The sequence below is a fragment of the Monodelphis domestica genome, chromosome X, assembly GCF_027887165.1.
Source record: "Monodelphis domestica isolate mMonDom1 chromosome X, mMonDom1.pri, whole genome shotgun sequence".
In the NCBI taxonomy this organism is placed as follows: Eukaryota; Metazoa; Chordata; class Mammalia; order Didelphimorphia; family Didelphidae; genus Monodelphis; species Monodelphis domestica.
In genome coordinates, this window is record NC_077235.1 from 47,385,121 (window position 1) to 47,406,557 (window position 21,437).

A 21,437-nucleotide genomic window follows, 5' to 3' on the forward strand; every position below is an offset into this window, starting at 1 on the left:
TATTTTGTTTTGTGAGCCATGAGAGGCTATTGAAGGGCTTCAGGCAGCAGCGGCTTGATGTGGTGTAGTGGTGGGTGGAAAATGCTTTTGATGGTCCAGGTGGGAAGCAATGCGGAGCTTTATGAAGAGTAGAGGCAGTTGGAATGGAAAGGAGGGTGCTAAAAAGCCAGGGGATGATGGTTGTGCCCCCCCAAAGCCCAGTCCAATAGCAATTTCTCTTGGGGCACCTGAGACCTAGGCTGGTAAATTTCCAGCAATAATTTCATACTTATCATTCCATCTACATCTTTGAATATTTTTTCCAGGGCTTTAAGTCTGATCTACTCCAGGGCTTTGGAGATACCAAAGCAACAGCTTTCACTTATACAAAACTTTCTTCTGTGACTCAGCTTACATGCAAATGTTGTTTGCAATTTAATGACATTTGCCTAAATTCTCCCTGGGAAAGATTCATGGCCAACTTACCATTAAGACTCCAAAGTGAGTAAGATGATTACACTGACAGATTGTATAATTGACATCCGTTTTGTTTACTTCACAGCCTGATGAATTCCATCCACCTAGTCCATCTGCAGGACACAGAAGGGAATTTCAAAGCAATTTCATTTTTCTCAGAAATGTTTAGCTTTGCATTAGGCAAACACCATGTGAACGTGTGTTAATGATTGGTATTGTTTGTTAGGATGGAGAAACAGTAGCATATCTTTAAGCTGAAATCCAATTAAGTCTAAAAGGCAAAAATGACTTTGTGGGGACTTAGTATGTGGCATCACTTCCTTAGATCTTACTTTTCTTCTTTTTGGTCCTAAAGCCTTTTGTAACTAGGACGAATTCAAATTAGCAGCAGCCACCCCACTATCACATATATGGGGATGGAGGGAAGGCTGGTCTAAAAGAGAACAGGCAGACAGGAACGTAAGGGGAACAACTGTGTGACCACAGCTGGACATTTTGGCATCCCTGGGGGCAATGGAATGGCGCTCTGAAACATTTAGGGCTGCCCGAGGGCTGGCGACACAAATGCCCACCAAAATGGTCCCTGAGAAGCTTATCTGGAAGAACCAGGAGGATTTGGAATTTCTATGAGGCCGAGCCTGGATCCCACTCTTGAGGGCCCTGGAAGGCCTAAGTGGATTCTCTAGGCCCTCTGACCCCCTTGAGAATGCCTGGTTTCTATTTTTAAGGATACTAACGACCCGAATCGTAATCAAAATCAAGTTACCTACCTCCGGATATAAGGGGCCAGAGTATATAGAGATGGAGTAGAACCACTGAGATCAGCTCCCGAACAAGCAATTTCCCCTAGAATATGTCCTTTCAGGTAACCCCATAGTCTCTACAGGCTCAGGAAGCAAAGTGATTTACCAGATGATGACATAATTATCTATAAATTTATATACACAGTCATTCTTAGACTTCCCGGGATAGAGTTCGAGGGCGGGTAAAATGGTATAGCACACATTGTGGAAGACCCTCCCCCACACAAATCTCACTCGATCCCATACATGGCGGCCAACGGATTACCCCCTAAAAACACTAGCGCCCTCTAGTATTACCACCTGCTGCTTTGGTTGAAAGATGAATGAAAATCAAGAAGAGAAGTATCTTCTTCATCATTCCACTCATCTTGGAAAGCTTTGGATTCAGTGGGGCAGTTTAGAGATTTTTTTCTCTGAAACACGCCTCACAGGTTATCCGCGTCCTCCTTCCACAGAGAAGTCTGGGACAAGATGAAGGACGGGACTTGCCCAAGATCTCACAGGTTTTTGGAAATCTCTGATTGGTTGTAGGAAACATGTGACATTTCTCAGCCAATTGGAGAATGGGGGAGACTTTGCCAAGATAAAAGTCTTCTGCATAATCATCAAATGTAAGCAAGCACGTGCTTGGCTTTTTCTGTATAACTACGACCGTCCAACTTCAAAATCTATCTGTTAGTAAATGAGCCTTCCCTCTTACCGTCATGGCGCTCGTGACATAGTATCATATCATATCAAACAAGTAATATAGGGCAGTGTAGAGAACACGGGACTTGGAGTCGGGAAGACGGGAGTTCGAATCCTGATTCAGACACTTAATAACTGTAACCCCAAGCAAATCACTTAAATCTCTCTAGGCCTCCATTTCCTCCTCTGTAAAATGGGGATAATAATAATAATGCCTACCTCTCAGGGTTGTTATGTGAATCAAATAAAAAAAATGTTAATTAGAAAACCTCAACAATACCATACATATCACAAATATAAGGACTATTATTGTTATTATGTTCCTTCAAAGGGACCAGCAGAATGAAAATTCAAAACATTAGACTACCTAAACATTCACGAGATCTGCAGGATAGTAGAACTATAGAAGCCTGTAGGCGGCTCAGTGAAGTGAGAGCCTGGCCTAGAGACCAGAGGTCCTGGGTTCAAATGTGACTTCAGATACTTCCTAGCTGTGTGACCCTGGGCAAGTCATTTAATCTCTATTGCCTAGCTCTTACTGCTCTTCTGCCTTAGAACCACTACAAAATATTGATTATAAGGTAAGGGAGACAAGGGTTTAAAAAAAAAGAACTAGAAAGGATCTTGGAGAATATTTAGTTCAATGCCCCCCACTGTGCAGAGGAGAAAACCGAGGCCCTGAAATTGGAAGTGACTTGCCCAAAGTTACATAGATAAGAAGTAAGACATCTGGGACCCAAAGCCAGGATTCTTTACACCAAACTGTGCTCTTTTATACTCAACTCCTGGGACTATTCAACGATTTAGGGTTCTTTTTTTAACAACAGATTTGCCTCCTTTAATTCCTTTTTTCTCAGCTTAATGTCAATATTCTTTTATATTCTCTAAGTATATAGAATAGTATATGTACTTAATGTATATTTAATTGAATATATATAATTACTTAACATACATACTATATATAAAAGTATATATCCTTTTATAGTCTTTAAGTATATAGAATATTATATATTAACTAATTAATATATAATATATTTAATTGTATATATAATATAATTAACATTAATAATTGCTTAACATACATACTATATATAATAGTATATTTCCTTTTTTCTCTAAGTATATAGAATAGTATATATTAATGTATTTAATATATTTAATTGAATATATCATTAATATAAATAATTACTTAACATACATACTATATGTAATAGTATATATTATTTTATATTCTCTATGTATATAGAATGGTATATATTAATATATTTATATATAATATATTTAATTGACTATATAATATAATTAACATAAATTCTTTCTTAACATGTATACTATATGTAATAGTATATATAGTATAATCATATATTTTATATTCTCTATGTATATACAATAGCATATATTAATTAATATATTTATATATAATATATTTAATTGAATATATAATATAATTAACATAAATAATTTCTTAACATACATACTATATGTATCCTTTATATTCTCTAATTGAGGTTAAGTGACTTGCCCAGGATCACACAGTTGGGAGGTGTCTGAAGCTAGATTTGAACTGAGGGCCTCCAATCTCCAGGCCTGGCTCTTTCCACTAAGCCGCCTAGCTGCTCTGAGAATGTATTTTATCGGTAAAAATTCTATGATGTGGTTTAAGAAAATTTATGATTCTAAGAACTTAGCTTTTCTGTCCTTTGAATTTTTCCTTTAAAACAATTTCAAAGGCCACAACCGGATAGCTGTTTTTTTTTAATGATAAGATTTACCAGGGATGAAAACCTAATTGAAATTTCCCAAGTAGCATTGTATTGTTTCACGTCTTTCCTTTTATATTCTCTAAGTATATAGAATAATGTATATTAATTCATTAATATATTTTATATCTAATATATTTCATTTAACATATTATTAATATAAATAATTACTTCACATATATACTTTATGTAACAGTATATATTCTTTCATATTCTCTAAGTATATAGAACAGGAGGCAGAGGAAAGTAGTCCCCAGACAGGCCAGATAATACAGGCTCATCTTCTTGGGCTTTTAAATTTTTCAGTGTTGCTACATGTGCATGCGTCAAAGGTAGGAAATGGAAAAGTGGTCAAAGGGGCAGCTAGGGAGCACAGTGAATGGAGTGCCAGGCAGGGGAACCTCAGACCTTCCTAGCTGTGTGACCCTGGGCAAGTCACATAACCTGGTTTGTCGAAGCCTTGCCCTTCTGTCTTAGAGGTGATACTGAGGCAGAAAAGAAGGGTTTAAAAAAGAAAAAGAAATGTATTCCCAGTTTCATTTGATCCTTTCCCTTCTCCCTCTAAAGAAGCTAAGCCATTGGCTGCCAGACTTACTACTACTCACCATTCTCCTCAAAGTCCCAGAATACACACTGGACACGAGCCTGCTTCTGGAGGAAAGAGAAGCCGGCATTAATGAAGTCCCTTCTTCTGGTGTCCGGGCACAAATCTCAAGGCCTTTCTAGTTTGGCCAGGTTGGGAAACCATTCCCCTGCTCACATCATTTCTTAGTCAGATTTGAGGTCAGGATCCTCCATGTTTAAATGAGATCAAGGGGTCTCCCCAGGGCCCTTTAAAATCTTTTTTCGAGTGCCTGGGGATTTGACACCCTCTAGTGATCCAGGGAGGAGGACTGGTAGCATCCCCCTAGAAAGCTGGAATTTGAGCCTCATGATACCTCCCTTGGCTCTGACCTCACCTCAGAGAAAGGGCCGAATTTGGGGGCAGAACTGAAGGTTATTTGGCCTAGATTGGTCTGCTTGCTTACCAGGCCATTATGGACGTTGAGGAAAACCCCAACACTTCCTAAAATCTTCTGATGACCAAGATTGAGGCAGAGATAAGGGCCCAGTAGCCAAACAGGGCTGGTTTGGGCATCATGGTCTTCAGGGAGCGGGGATTAGGCAACAGACCCCAGATGGCTGCTGTTATACTAATAGGATCAGAGATTCAGAGGTAAAAGGGACCTCAGAGGTCTTCCAGTTCAACCACCATTTTACAGATGGGGAAATTGAACCAGAGAAGAGTGGTTCAGTTCCTTGCCCAAAGTTTAAAATGGTAAAGGCAGGATCAAAATCCAGATTTTCCCCACTCCAAATCCACTGCCTTTCCACTGGACTAAAGTTTAGTTTTTTCAGTCACATCCAACTCTTCATGACCGCATTTGGAGTTTTCTTGGCAGAGATACTGCCATTTCCTTCTCCAGTTCATTTTTCAGATGAGGAAACTGAGGCAAATGGGGCTAAGTGACTTGACCAGGGTCAGACAGCTAGTAAATATCTGGGGCAAGAGTTGAACTCAGGTCCTCCTGAATCTAGGCCTGGCACTCCAGTCACTGCAGTACTCCCTAGCTATCCTTTTCCAAACAAATCATTAAATATCATAATTATTTAGTTTCTTACTGGGGAGAAATAAGGTCAGCGAAAAATGTTGTATGCCTCATTGTTCTAGAATCATTAATAATATCAGCAACAACCACCATTTATATTTCACTTTAGGGTTTACAAAGTCTTTTGCATATTCTCATTTGATCTTCACAACAACTCTGGGAATTAGCTGCCATTATTATCCCCCTTTCACAGATGAGGAAAATGAGGCTGAAAGAGCTTAACTGACTTGCCTGGGGTCACACAACTAAATAACTATCTAAGGTGAAATTTTAACCCAGATTTACCAGACTCCAATTCTACCCTGTATCCATGGAGTCTCTTAGCTGCCCCAAGATCATTAACATTTTCAAATTGGTGGGGACCTCAGGGGCAGCCTGGGCCAACTCATATCTAAGTAGAAATCCCCTCTATGACACTAATCTCTCCTGGAAGACCTCCAAGAATGGGAAGCCCACTACCTCCAAAGGCAGCCTCTTCTGCATCCGATGAGCTCAAACCGTTCAGCCACTTTTCCTTTATATTGAGCCAAAATCTGCCTTTGGCCTTTTAAATTATGGAAAAGAGGAGATAATTCAATTTCTCACTGAATTGGGGTTAACAGCAAAGGGTGGCTCACAAAATCACAGGTTTACAGGGTTGAAAAGGCCCTCAAGCACCATCTGATCTAATATATCCGTGCAAAAGGGTCTCCTCCGCACCATTCCTGAGGAGTGGCCATCACCAGAGGCATCCTCTTCCTCCCTGGGACACCTTTCATTAGCAAAGGGTTCGTCTTGCCCTCTTGCCTTCAGACTCAATAGGCCTCAATGGGCACCTTCTTCCCCTGACTGCCCTCTGGAACCAAACACATCATTGTCGGCTCCCTCTTCCACGTGAGAGTTATTCCTTCAAAAATCTGTGGAGATTCCCTCATTCCCTTCCCACCATCCAACTCTCTGCCCTCAAGCCTCCTCTTCTCCTGGGCAAATCTTCTGAGTTCCTGGCATTGGAATCAAGCAGCCTCGGTTAGAGCCCTGCCTCTGTACCAGCAAGCTAGGCCCTGGCTGGGCCTGGAGTCAAGAAGACCCGAGTTCAGCCTGAACTGTTCTCTAGCTATGTGACCCTGGGCAAGTCACTTAATGGCTGTTTGCCTCAGTTTCCTCATCTGTAAAATGAAGATAATAAGAGCATGTACCCTCCTCACCCCCCAGCTTATCGTGAGGACCAAATGAGATACTTTAAAATGTTTATTTAGCACAGTGCCTGGCACATAGGAGACACTATCTGAATGTTAGCTATTAGCTATTATTATTCCAACTGTGTGATTATGAGCAAATCACTTAATCTCTGAGCCTCAGCTCCCTCATCTGCAGAACATTCATGCAGAATAATCATGCCTGTCATACTTTCCCACTGAGTTGTTGTGAGGATGAAATAAGATAAAATATGTAAAGAACTTTGTAAACTTTAAAGCACTACGTAAATATCAATTATTGTTTTATTCTGCCGACTGAACTGAATCCACATTTATTCTGGGCTATTTATTCACAATCTTTCTATGTTATTAGCCTTTTAACTTCAGTAAGCTGCTATGCCTCATTGGACATAAAGAAGAAGAAGAAAGATTGGCAATTTCATCAATAGGCATGCTGAATGTCAGAGACTTTCCCAAGGTCATACAGTTAATAAGGGTCAGAACCTAGGGCTCTTGACTCCAGATCCCATTTTCCTGCCCCTTCATTACATACCTTTCATTAATAGTGGCTCACATTTCTAGGGCTCATTAATTAAAAAAAAACCCTTACCTTCCATCTTAGGATCAATACTATGTATTGGCTCCAAGGCAGAAGTGTGGTGAGGGCCAGGCAATGGGGGTCAAGGGACTTGCCCAGGGTCACACAGCTGGGAAGTGTCTGAGGCCACATTTGAACCCAAGACCTCCCATCTCTGGGCCTGGCTCTCAATCCACTGAGCTACCCAGCTGCCCCCTTGTTAAGTTTTAAAAAGCCCTTTCTTTATATCATCCCTCCAAGACAGAGTTTATTTGTCACTGTCTCCATTTCACAGATGAGAAAACTGAGGCACAGAGAGATTAAATGACTTGCTCAAGGTCACATATATAGTGATAAGTCCCAGAGACAGGACTTGAGCTTAAGTCTTCTGGTAGAAAGGCTCTTGACTGAGCAAATGTAATTTGGAACTCTTGGGGGCAGAGAGGGATCACAGTGGCAAGTGGGTCAGCCTTGGTGCCTTTGGCAGCTAACAAGGACTGGAGCCTACTAGAGTTAAAGGACAGCTACTGGTATGCAAATATTCCTCTGTTTCAGGGTCTCATCAGCTAAATAGGAAAAAAAAACTTTTTTAAAAACCACATTAAAAACAGAGTTTAGAATGCTTTTAAATGAGCAAGAAGAGAATGTCACTTGAATTGTAAGTAGGAATGGTTGTGCCTTGTGTGGATACCACAAACTCTACTCAGGGCAAGTGACACAAAATCCATTCTCAGAAGGACGGGCAAGTAGAGACATAAGACTGCTATAGGGAGGCTGTGGGGGAGGAATAGGATAACTAATCTGGGAGTCACTCAGACTCAATGCCTGGCAGCATCTTATTGATAACTATCTCCTGACAACTGTGATTCATTCAGCAAGCATTTATTGAGCACCTGTTATATGCCAGGTACTGTGCTAAGTGTTGGGGACATAAAAACAAAAGTGAAGAGTCCTTGCTGTCAAGGAATTTTCATTTTTCAAAAGAAAATCTGTTGGTTCTACATTCCTAAAGGCCTATAAGTGACAAAGGCTCCCTGTATATTTGGTACCCTTGGACAAAGGTTTGGTTGCCCCAGCCTAGTTGCAGCTGTCTGTATTACCATGTTTCCCGTGATATGCTGTAACGTGATTTCTACCGGATCAGCCAGGTTCCGAATAGACATATTTGCAGCACTGGCACTTACAACATAAGTGGTTAAGTTTTCATTTTGGGAAATGTGGTGCTGGAATATAAACAGAGAAAAAGGGCCATTCAGATGCCATAGATTGAAGAATGTAAGTGCTGGAAAGGAATACCAAGAGCATCTAGTCCCATCTTGCATTTTACAGATAAGCAGCCGGAGCCCCCACAGAGGAGAGGACTTGCTGAAAATCAGCTGGCTAAGAAATGGCAAAACTGAGGACTGGAGTCCAGGGCTCTTACCTCCTAATCTAATGTTCTTTGCACTGTCCAGCGTGTGCTAGAAGAGTGGGGTCCCCCTATATAACCACTCTGAACTCCTCTGAATTTCTTCGGTTTTCAATAAACAATCCAAAATTTAAAGGCACAGAAGTAGGAGATGGAATGTTGTGTTTAGGAAATTTTAAGGAGGCCGGTCTGGCCAGGCTGGTCACCACGTGAAATAGCATGATGTAAAAATCAGTCATATTCCTTCCAGATGATTAAGTATTTATTGATGCCTCTTGGGTTTTATACCATAGTAATTTCCTAATATCACCCGATACACACACACACACACACACACACACACACACACACACACACACACACACACACATCTTCTAACAAAGGAAAACAGGCTGAAAAATGACTACCTAGTCCTAGGCCACTTTATGCACCTGGGAATATTTGACCACCTGCTTCCCTGGCCTTGTTTCCGGAAAGTGACTCTGGCTTCCCAAGGCTATGCAATAAAGCAGCTACTCCTGCAGGGCTTGCCTACCATGCTGAAAAGGCATCCCTACTGCACCCAGCAAAGCAGCCTTATCTCTGATGGCCAAGGACCAGCAAGGCTAAACGTGGCCTGAGGCCCTCATCACTGACTATTTCACTTCACTGAGATTTCTCTATCCTGTAACCAGGGATTTCGCACATCATAGACCCAGGAGAGCCATTCACAGCGCATGCAGGTTAACTTTGGCAAAGTCCTTTTATCCTTCTTGATGAAAAATGTTAATGGCTATTACTAATTCCACATTTCATTTATGCAAAATCTATTTGTATCTTATCCTCCGCTACTATACAAAAGGAGCCTGTGCTTCCTCCGTATTGTCTCTGCCCCCATAATTTCTAATCAAGTAGGGGAGAAAGGAGACATTAATAGCTGGCAAACAATACTCCAATATTTGTTATTCTCCCTAGAGACAGGAAATGGCTCATAGGTAAGAGCAAACAAGAAAAGACCTTTCAGAGCCCAGAGATCTGAGGCAAAGGAAGCAAAACTATTGATTTTTCACATGACGCCATGGCTAGATCAGAGATTTCAAAATGAAATTTCTCCAAGTTCTGCTAAAGCAAGACTGAAATAGAACCAGGGAATGTTTAACAAGATAAACAGAAACACAATACAACATAGATAATGCTCATTTGTGGTCTACGTCAAGATGCACTCACAGAGATCCATATGTACCTGAGTTTGGCACCACTGGACTCTAGAGAACCCTGAAGAGTCAACTAACAAGTAATCCAAAAAATAATGTAAGTAAAGGAATAAGGTCTACATCAATCATTAGTCTTCTTTTTTTTAGATCCCTACCTTCCACCTTAGAGTCGATAAAATACTGTGTATTGGTTCCCAGGCAGAAGAGTGGTAAGGGCTAGGCAATGGGGGTGAAGGGACTCACCCAGGGTCACACAGCTAGGAAGCATCTGAGGTCAGATTTGAATCCAGGATTTCCTGTCTCTAAGCCTGGCTCTCAATCCACTGAGCCACCCAGCTGCTCCCTCTTTCTTTTTTTAAAAAATATTCTTACCTACCATCTTAGAATCAATACTGTGTATTAGTTCCAAGGCAGAAGAGTGGTAAGGGCTAGGCAATGGGGGTCAAGTGACTTGCCCAGGGTCACACAACTGAGAAGTGTCTGAGGCCTATCATTAGTATTCTTGTATATTATTGACAAGTCTCAGAAGGAAGAGATAGAAAGAGAAATTCCATTCAAAGTGATTATGCACAGGGACAACTAGATGGCATGGTAGATAGAGCGCCAGGCCTACAGTTGGGAGGTCTTGGGTTTAAATATGACCTCTGACACTTCCTAGCTGTGTGACCCTAGGCAAGTCACTTAACCCAATCACCTAGCCTTTGTCCTCCTGTCTTAGAGTTGTTACTAAGACAGAAAGTAAGGATTTTTTAAATCAACTACTGACACATATAATGTGTTTGAGAAGTCTACCAAAGACATATTCCGGTACTAGAAGAATACAACCATAAAATTCTCTATCCAGAAATAGAAGACCTAAATAATCAGAGAAAATTCATTGCTGAGTAGGTCATGACAACATAATAAAAATGGTAATACTACCTAAATTCATCTGTGTTAAGTGCCATACCAATCAAGCTACCAAAGAATTATTTTTCAGAGCTGGAACAATAATCATGAAGTTATTCATTATATCATTAATAATAATTCATTCATCATTTGAGAGAATAAAAGGTCAAGACTCTCAGAATCTCAAAGGAAATTATGAAAAAAGAAGGAAGAAAGGAAGGTTAGCTGTACCAGATCTTAAACTATACTGCTAATTAGTAATCAAAACGATTTGGTATTGATTTAAAAAGAGAGAACTCAATCAGTGAAATTAGATATTAGATATAGGCATACACCATACAGACTAAAACGAGCACAGTAGACCCTGAGCCCTGCTGTTCTGATGAGCAGTCCCTGGCTAGGATTGTCATTTCATGAGGGGCCCCATCAGTGCCCATTCTTATTTGCAATCTTACCCCTTCCTCCTTCCTTCCCTCTGGGCTTTCTAACACCCACCCCAATATCCCCTTTATGTTTTATCTTCTTCTATTTGAATGTAAATATCCTGAGAATAAGGACCATCCTGTTTCACTGGGTGTGTATCCTCAGCACTTCCACACAGTGCCTAGCACATAGTGTGCCCTTAATAAATGCTTATCTGTCTGCCTGCCTGTCTGTCTGTCTATCTCTATCGGTCTATCTGTCTATTTTTCTGTCTGTTGGTCTGGCTCTCTCTATCCATCCATCCATCCATCCATCCATCCACACATCCACCCATCTTTCAATCCATCTTTCTGTCTGTCTTTCCATCTGTCTATCTTTCTATCTATCCATCCATCTTTCTATCTATCCATATATCTATCTGTCTCTGTCTGTCTATCTATTCATTCATCCATTTATCTATCTGTCTATCTATCTATCTATCTATCCATCCATCTGTCTATCTATCCATATCTCTCCATCTCTCTATTCATCTCTCTATCTATCCATCTATTTATCTATCTATCCATATCTCTCTATCCATCCATCTATCTATCTATCTATCTATCTATCTGTCTGTCTGTCTATCCACCTCTATCTATCTTTCTGTCTCTCTCTATTTCTTTCTTTCTTTCTATCTATCTATCCATCCATCTATTTATCTATCTATCCATATCTCTCTCTATCCATCCATCTATTTATCCATATCTCTATCTATCCATCCATCCATCTATCTATCTATCTATCTATCTATCTATCTATCTATCTATCTATCTATCTATCCATCCATCTATCCCATCCATCCATCTATCCATCTGTTTATCTATCTATCCATATCTCTATCTATCCATCCATCTATCTATCCATATCTCTCTCTCTCTCTATCTATCTATCCATCTATCTATCCATCTATCCATCTATCTACCTCTGTCTATCTTTCTCTATTTCTATCTATCTATCTATCTATCTATCTATCTATCTATCTATCTATGCATCCCTCTATCTATCTGGCAGTCTGTCTGTCTATCCAGGCAGATAGAAATCTAGTGAAGCAGCTAAGTGGTGCAGTGAATAGAGAGGAATCAGGAATATCTGAGTTCAAATCTAGCCTCAGACTAGCCATGTAACCCTGGGGAAAGCCTCTGTTTCCCTCAGTTTCCTCATGTGTAAACTAGAGACAATAATAGCAACCCCCTCCCAAGAATTGTTACAAGGATCAGATGAGATAATAATTGTAAAGTGCTTGGCACAGAGTAAGCACTATATAAATGTTAACTATTATCTATGTATCTTTATTTGTCAGAGGTATTTGATAAAGCTCCTAGCTATTGGTATAAAGACTCACTATTCAACAAAATCTGTTGAGAAACAGGCAGCTAGGTAGAGTAGTAGGTAGAGCACTAGACCTGGAGTCAGGAGGACCTGAATTCAAAACTGGCCTCAAAAACTCTTCCTAGTTGTGTGACCCTGAGCAAGTCCCTTAACCACAATTGCCTAGTCCTTGCTACTCTTCTGTCTTAGACTAAGGCAGAAGGTAAGGATTTTTAAGAATTGCTAAGAAAACTAGAAAACAGTCTGACAGAAATTGGATATAGATTGACATCTCACAACATATTTCAGGATAGCTCCAAATGTATATGTGATTTAGAGATTAAAAAGTAACATCATAAGCAAATTAGAAATTTGGAGCTATGGCTAGGGTAAGAAGAGTTCATGACCAAAAAAGGGATAGAGAGGATCTCTGAAAATAAAATGGACAATTTTGATTATATATAATTTAAAAGTTTTTTACACAAATAAAACTGATGAAGTCAAAATTATAAGAGAAATAGCTAACTAGAAAAAAATCTTTGCATAATGTCCCCCAAGTCTTAATACAGTTTTAAGCCGTAATAAATAAATGATCAAAAGATACAAACAGGTAGTTTTCAGAGAAAGACATTCAGGCTATCAACAGCAATATGAAAACTGCTCCAAATCACAACTCAAAGAATGCAAATTCTAGCATCTCCAAAGTTCCAGCGCATACCGATGACACTGGCCAAAGCAGCATCAAAAGAAAAGATGCTGGAGGGGTGGAAGGAGAATGGGCACACGAATGCACTCCAGCTTGAGCTGTGAATTGGTCTGGACCTTCTGGAGAGCGATGTACAACTATGCCCCCAGAGTCACTAAGCTGCATTTACTGTGACCCCACAAAATACTTCTAAGAGATCAAAGCAAGAAGAAAAGGACCCATATGTACAAATGTATTTCAAGCTGTTCTTTTTGTAGTGGCAATTTAACTGGAAACTAAGGGGGTGCCCATCTATTGAGAAGCAGCTAAGCAAACTATGGTATAGGAATGTAGTGGAATATTATTGAACCACAAGAAATAGCTAAATGGACAGTCTCCAAGAAAACTGGAAAGACCTCTTTGAAGTGATACAGAGCAGAATCAAGAGAACAATTTGTATGATCACAACAAATTTTAAAGGAAAACAACTTTCAAAGGCTTAGGACTATGATCGATTTGGGGAAAATGCAGTTTCAAAGGACAGAATGATGCATGCTAGCTACCTCCTGGGAAGGCATTGACAGGCTCAGGGTGCGGAAAGAGACATACATTTTTGGACATGTCCAATAAGAGAATTCACTTCACTTGTCTATGAATATTTTTATCAATGGGAGAGGGAGAATTGGAGAGAGAAAATAAATGCTTGCTAATTGGAAAAAAAGAGAAAATTTTAATAAGAACAGCTGATGAAATATCATAGTGAGGTGAGGTAGTATAGGTGCAAAATGCTGCAGATGGTGTCAGATACTGTTTGTCAAATAGTTTTGCTTAACTGGTTTTCCATATGTATTACAAGTGGGGTTCAGTGATATTTGGGGGAGAATGTTGTAAGAAATGATTGCAGCACAAAAACTAGAAGACATCCATTCTAACAATCTGGCTCTGATCTAACCAATTCCATATTAGATTCCCTCACACACTGTAGTTCTGCCAAAATGGCCTACTTGATGTTCCTCATACCCAGCATTCCATCTCCTTTTTCTGGGCCTGGAAGGTTCTCCTTTCTTTCCCCTGGGAACCTCTAGACTATTACCTTCAAGTCTCATTTCAGGCAAATTGCCTCCAGGAAGTCTTTCCTAATCCCTGAAATTGTTTTTCATTTTCTTTGCACACATTTGTATTTACTAATCTGCATATATGTTTTCTTAATTTCTTTTCTTTTCTTTCTTTCTTTCTCCTTCATTCTTTCCTTTCTTTCTTTCTTTCTTTTTCTCTTTCCACCTTCCTTCCTTCCTTTCTTTCATTCTTCCTTCCTTTCTTTTTCTTCCTTCCTCCTTCCTTCCTTCTTTCTTCCTTTCTTCCTTCCTTCCTTTCTTTTCCTTCCTTCCTTTCTTCCTTCTTTCCTCTCTTTCTCTTCCTTCCTCTTTCTTTCTTCCTTCCTTCCTTCTTTCTTTCTCCTTCTTCTTTCTTTCTTTCTTCCTTCCTTCCTTCCTGCTTTCTTTCTCCTTCTTCTTTTCTTTCTTTCTTTCTTTCTTTCTTTCTTTCTTTCTTTCTTTCTTTCTTTCTTTCTTTCTTTCTTTCTTTCTTTCTTTCTTTCTTTCTTTCTTTCTTTCTTTCTTTCTTTCTCCTTTCCCTCTCTCTCTCTTTCCTCCTCCCTTCCTTTCCTTCCTCCCTTTCATTTTTCCTTCCTTTCTTTCTCTTTCTTCCTGCCTCCTTCCTTCTTTCTTTCTTCCTTTCTCTTCCTTTATTTCTTCCTTCTTTCCTTTCTTTCCTTCCCTCCCTTCCTTCCTTCCTTCCTTCCTTCCTTCCTTCCTTCCTTCCTTCCTTCCTTCCTTCCTTCCTTCCTTCCTTCCTTCTTTCTTTTCTTTCTCTTCCTTCCTCTCTTTCTTTCTTTCTCTCTCTCTCTCTTTTTCTTTTTAAAACTCTTATTGTCTATCTTAGAATCAATACTAAATACTGGTTCCAAGGGAAAAGAGTGGAAAGGGTTAGGCAATTGGGATTAAGTGACTTGCCCAGGGTCACTGAGCTAGGAAGTATCTGAGGTCAAATTTGGAGCCAGGACCTTTTGTCTTGAGGCCTGGTTCACTATCCACCTAGCTACCTGGCTGCTATTTTCCATAGCAAATTGGAAGTTCTTTGAGAGAAAAAATTCTTTTTCTTTGTCTACCCAGTACCTAGAATAGGGCCTGACATATAGTAGGTCCTTAATAAACACTTGTCTTATTGAATAAAACTGGGCATGGCCTTCTAACGGAAAATGTTTCTTAATGTGGTGGGCCAGGGATTCAGCCAGCAAATTGTGGAGCAAGTTAAAGGAAGAAATATGATGGAGCTAACACAAACCGGTAGGGATTCTTAACTGCTTTGACCCCATCCCTAAACGGAGGGCTGTACCTTAAAGACTGATGTCTGCCCAAAGAAACCAAACAAGATCTCCTGTAAGTTGAAAGGAATTCTCTCCTTCAGGGATTTAGGCAAATATATGGAGGCCAAAGCTGTCCTCTCAGGGGTATTGCCTAGATAAACCTGTGGAGGGAGACCTTAAAATTAGGGAAGCTGTGAAAAAGCTTTCCTTGGTGAGAGGGGGCCCCAAATCCAGCAAGATGGCTGCCATCCCATGTGACCTCTAGAAGCCAGAAAACCTTCAAGTTTCAAAGAAAGGAAGTCATTTTCTTCCTAAAATGTGTACCCCCTTCTCCCACATACATTACATGCACCCTGGGAGTAATTAAATGATCCCTTGGCACATCAGTGAAGAAAGGACACCTTTCTTCATACCCATGTAGAGTCTTCTTCCCCAAATCTGTTATCCAATGCCCCTGACTTACACTCACCTCAGGGTCTACACCTTCCTCATAGTAGCGAATGCTAAAGGACACGCCTTCAAATTCCTCATCCATGTGAAGCACACTTAACGCCAATGTAGCCACAGTTACATTGGCGATCTTTCCAGAAAACTCCATCTTATAGCCTACCTGCTCAATTGTCCTCAGGATCCTTTCAAGGACAAAAAAACACCATTAGGGATATTTACTAGTGAGCATTTATAAAGCACTTTAAGGTTCCCAAAGTGGCCTACATGTATGGTCTCCTCTGATCCACAACAACCTTGTGAGGTAAGTGCTTATTCCCATTTTGCAGATGAGGAAACTGAGACTTAGAGAAGCTAAGTGACTTGCCCAGAGTACAGAACTAGGTAAATGTTCAAGACAAGATTCGAACTCTGGTCTTCATTACTCCATATCCAAAACTATCCATGATAGACCTAGCTATCGTCATTAGCTAAAACAATTCATCAAGCAAGATTTCTTATCCTGGGAGATAAGGCAGGTTCAAGCAAGTCAGAAAATCATCACATACAGTCTTGGTAATGGATCATGTATTTGCTATCTGAAGATCAGTCTAAGCCCATCATACAAGAACCAGCCTAGCAAAGTTTAGGGAGTCTCATCACCAGCAACCCACCATCAGGGGATGAACTGTTTTCACTCACAATAACTCATGAATATCAGAGAGATTGTGGTGTAGATGGGGCCAACCATACCTTCACCATTCTTCTGGAGTTGGAATATTGAATTATAAATAATTCTACAGAGGGCTGTCCATGAATGTGGAACACTGCATATATGGGAAGGTATTTTTCTACGTAATGATTAGCTTTGATAATTTTTTCCCCATTCTTCCTCTTTTTCTTTTTAAAAAAAAATGTCTTTGTTTTATGGAAGGACTCTCTGGGAGGGTAGGAAAGGGATACAAGAGAAAATTTATGCTTTGTAAAAACAAAAGGTATCACCTGGCCTCAAACACTTCCCAGCTGTGTGACCCTGGGCAAGTCACTTAACCCCCATGGCCTAGCCCTTACCACTCTTCTGCCTTGGAGCCAATACACAGTATTAATTTGGAGATGGAAGGTGAGGGGTTAAAAAAGGTTTTAATAAATTCCCCCTACAGCCAACCTGGAGATGAGTTTTTCTGAGTTTAGCTAAGCTGGTATTAGCTAGGCTCATGCTAAAGTGGTGTGTAAATGTCATCTACTACTACTACTAGTAATAACAATATTCGGTAGCATTTCTAGAGCACGGCAAGGTTTGAAAAGAGCTTTGCACCCTGAAAGGTGGCTGCTATTATTATCTCCATGTTATAGGTAAGGAAACTGAGGCAAGTAGGGTTAAGTGACTTGGCCAGGGCCACACAGTTAGTACATGTCTGAGGCTGGATTTGAACCTGTCTTCCTGACTCCAAGTCCAGCAATCCAGCCAGAGTTAGTAATAAATATTAATAAAGGGTAAGTAGAGTACAGTGGAAAGAATGGATTTGGGATGAGATGTTCTGTATTCAGATACTAATTCTAGCACTTACTAGCAGTATGATCTTTTTTTAACTTCTAGGTTTCTTTCTTCATCTGCTGACGGGTAACAATAATGACTTCTGTTAGCATCAACATTGTCAGTCTGGACCTCAGATTTTATTCTTTTAGAGGACTCCCAGTGTGGAGACTCCTTCTGCTGATGCAGGTCAGCAACACCTCCCAAACATATATTATTAGAGATTGCCAAAGGGTACTGAGGAATGAAATAACTTGTCCATGGGACGACAGCCAATATATGTCTAAGGCACAGGACTTAAGCTTCCAAGGTCAGCTCTCTATTCTATCTACTATTCCACACTGAATGCCATTATTACTATTATCATTATTACTTTTAAGGACTCTCTATTGCCCACTGCATCAAATCCAAACTCCTTTGGATCTTCATTCAAGGCCTTCCATAATTGTCTAACTACACCCTGCTCCCCTACTGCTCATGTGCATGAACCCTCTGTCCCAGGCCTCCTCACTGTCCCTAGTACACACCAAACTTATTCAGACTTCTACACATTTGTTCATGGCCTTGCTATCTTGTTTGGAATGGTTTCCCTTCTCTCCTTTCCTTCATGGCCTCTTCCTGTCTCTTAAGGTTGAGCTTAAGGTCTGCCTCCTCCAAGAAGTCATCCCTGACTACTCGAACATCCATGGATTTTTCTTTTCTTTTTAGAGGCTCTCCAGCTCCTGTAATCTGTGTCTTGTGTCACACTTGTAATAATGATAACAGAGGGCCGTTTTTCATATTCAAATCCCAATCCAGGGATGGAAGGAGGCAAGCCATTGCCAGGATGTTCACCTTCCATCTTATAGCTGCAAGGCCTGAGGCTTGGAAAAGTTTACTGACTTGTCCATAGAGAGTGATGCCAAGAGTGTCTGGGAGTTCAATCCCGGCCTTCCTATTCCAAAGCTGGGTCTTTTCTATATCTCACAGGCCTATTAGATTATATCCCTGAAGAGAGACTCATCATTTTCTCCCTGGGACCTGCCTGAGGTCAGGGAGCCATACGCTATCATTCATTTGCCTTTCAGAGGCCCAAGGCAGCTCTGGAAATAGAAGGCAGTTGGATATTTGCTCATGGTTGGCTGATTTATCTAGTCAGATTCTGAGATTGGGGCTGTATGATGGGAATGGATTATTCAATAATAACCCTTCACAAAAGTAGCCATTGCTTGGGACTTAAAGCCATAGAATTACAGAATTTCAGTCATGGCAGAGACTGGATATTATGTCCAAAACCATTCCCCAAAAGGCACGTCATACTCATAAGTGCTCACCTAACCCCTGTTTGGGGCCAGCTTGGCTCTGTTTTTTTTAAACCCTCACCTTCTGTCTTAGAATAGATACTGGGTATTGATTCCAAAGCGGAAGAATGGTAAAGGCTAGGCAATGGGGGTTGAGTGACTTGTCCAGGGTCACACAGCTAGGAAGTGTCTGAGGCCAAATTTGAACCCAGGACTTCCTGTCTCTGGGTCTGGTTCTCAATCCACTGAGACACCCAGCTGCCCCTGGCTCTGTCTTGAGTCCCCTTTCCAAAGCCAGTCTGGGATAAGGTCACTTGGTTATTCAATAAATGTTTCTTAGTATGTGTCAAGCATGTAGGATACAAAGAAATCTGAAAGAAGTCCCTGCCCTTAAGGAACATGGATTCTAATGGATACTTTCTACCCAGGTAGACCCTGGGCAAGCCACTTGGCCTCTTCAGGCCTTCATCTTTACCTCCTGACCAGGATAACTGTAGGGCTGGATGGGGCCTCAGAGGTCATTTGGCCAAACTCCCTCCCTTGAAAAAAGATGAAAATGAGGCCCAGAGAAAGTCATCACTTCTTACTTACTCATTGCTTAGGTTGTGCTGCTCGGGCTTTAATCCAGTCCTCAAAACCACATCAAGTATCTGTAATAGGACCTGTGCCAGATTCTGGCTTAATTCATCACATTTTGAGATTTCAGACACCTTCAAAACAATTATCTTGATTTCTCTTTGGCTTAGGCTTGGGGAGTCACGTATGAGATTCAAAATGTGTTCAGCGACGTCATCAGCATTCTCTAGAAGAGGTTGGAAACAGTGATGATAAAGCTATGTTAGAGTGGGGATTTTTACTCTTCTACTAACCCCAGATGTTTATCTTGCTTTTCTGATAACTTAAAAAACCCCTCACTTTCCACCTTAGAATCAATCTGTGTATTGGTTCCAAGGTAGTGGAGTGGTAAGGGCTGGGCAATGGGGTGAAGGGACTTGCCCAGGGTCCCCCAGCTAGGAAGTGTCTGAGGCCACATTTGAACCCAAGACCTCTTCTCTTTAGGCCTGACTCTCAATCCACTAGGCCACCTAGATGCCGCCAACTGATAACTTTTCAAAACATCGCATTCATGTCCAAATAAATCCTCCATTTTCACCCATTGAGCCATCCCTTGTAACAAAGAATTTAAAAGCAGTTCAGCAAAACTAGCTAACACATTGACTGTGTCTGGCAGCATATGCACCATTCCTCACCAATTGTTCCCCACCTCTTTAATGAATCTTTTCTCGACATCTCCCCTTAATCTGGACAAATAAAGAAATGTTGAGTCAGGTTGAACTACATGAAAATGTAGAGGGACCTTGATTTCTACCTTCCTGACAAAGTTGTAAGTAAGTCATATCTGGTCTGTCCAGGTCCTAAGAAACATGTTGAATCCTGAGGCAAATCTTTTTGGACAGGGAGGGATTCTTGAGTGATGCAAAGAATCCACATCTAAAAGGAGTCCTTCTTATAAGTTTGGAGTTGTGTGTAGAGCCCTCCTGGGTTCAAATTGCACTAATAATTTGTTTTCATATGGTCATTTTTAATTTTGCATAGTTGCTTATAATATTTCATATATAACAAAAAAACACACATGCTAAGGGTATCCCATTTTGTAGATAGAAAAATTGAGGCTCAAAGAGGTCCAAATATGTGCCCAGGGTCCCTGGATGTCAGAGTTGGGAGCTGAAATCTGATCTCAGGTCTAAGTTTCCATGACCTCTAGCAGGGACATCTTTTTTTTTCTATCAGGACTCCAGACCACAGGAGTAAGGGAATCAGGGACTAAATTAATGATCTATGTGAGAATTTCCTCCAGCTACACAGATTATAACTAATTTATAATTTATATTCTTCCAGAGTTTCCTGAGGCTCAGAGAGGTTAAGTGACTTGCCCAGAGTCATACAATCAGAGGTGGGGGGCCAAACCTTCCTGACTCCCTATCCAGTGCTCTATCTACCATGCTAGGTTGTTTTTTCTCTGCACATTGGGGAAAGAAACTTCCCTTAGAATTGTTTTGATGACAGAAAAATAGAATAGGTCCGGATTGCCTTAAGATGTGGTTTCTATGGCAACCAAATTCCTTGTACATTCTTCTTCAGCTGAGAAATTAACTATTGCTCAACGTACACAATGATCACAATGTTGTAAAGGAAGACATTACTAAAATGCATCAGAACTGAGATCAAAAAGTCGACAAGTCTTGACTACAGAGGTCTGATGATGAGGGATCTCCCTCCTCTTGGTAGAAAGCTACTTGGATGACAGGTGCAGAGTGAAAGATGTAATGTCAGACATGGTCAATTTTTCTTTGTTTTGTCAAGCTATCTGACCTTATTGCAAGAGAAGATTACATGGGAGTACTGGGGAAAATAACAATAATAAAAAAATCAATAAAATATTTCGAAAAGAAATACATTGCTCCTTGGCCTGTATTTTTATTCTTCTCAAGGCAAGGTCTTAAGAATTCTATACTTTGGTTTTCTTTCAATTCACTGAAGACAGATTTGATTCTTACACATAGATCAGAGCCTGGCAAGTTATGTCTAAACTGAATTTTTATAATTTGAATAACATTTCAAACATTCTGGGAGTGCTAGCTACTTAAAGGGAATTTCAATTACTCCTTTTCAAAGAGTGAATAATGATTCTCATTCCCACCCCCGGCCCCCATGTTTTATCTACTCTATTTGAGTGGATGATTTAATTGGGTTTTCTAAAAGTAGGGCTAGCCTGCACTG

At 40.5% G+C, this 21,437-nt stretch overlaps 1 protein-coding gene across 1 annotated transcript in view; it reads right to left on the reverse strand.

Moving 5' to 3' along the window:
- ADGRG4 (adhesion G protein-coupled receptor G4) overlaps nt 1–21,437 on the reverse strand; it is a 94,307-nt gene that overhangs the window by 20,894 nt on the left and 51,976 nt on the right. The window contains exons 9-14 of the mRNA XM_056809847.1: nt 19,248–19,458; nt 15,886–16,048; nt 15,434–15,577; nt 8,208–8,330; nt 4,312–4,357; nt 466–569 (exon numbers count right to left, since the gene is read on the reverse strand). Of these exons, the coding sequence (XP_056665825.1) occupies nt 466–569; nt 4,312–4,357; nt 8,208–8,330; nt 15,434–15,577; nt 15,886–16,048; nt 19,248–19,458 (791 nt within the window). The remainder of the gene's footprint in view (nt 1–465; nt 570–4,311; nt 4,358–8,207; nt 8,331–15,433; nt 15,578–15,885; nt 16,049–19,247; nt 19,459–21,437) is intronic.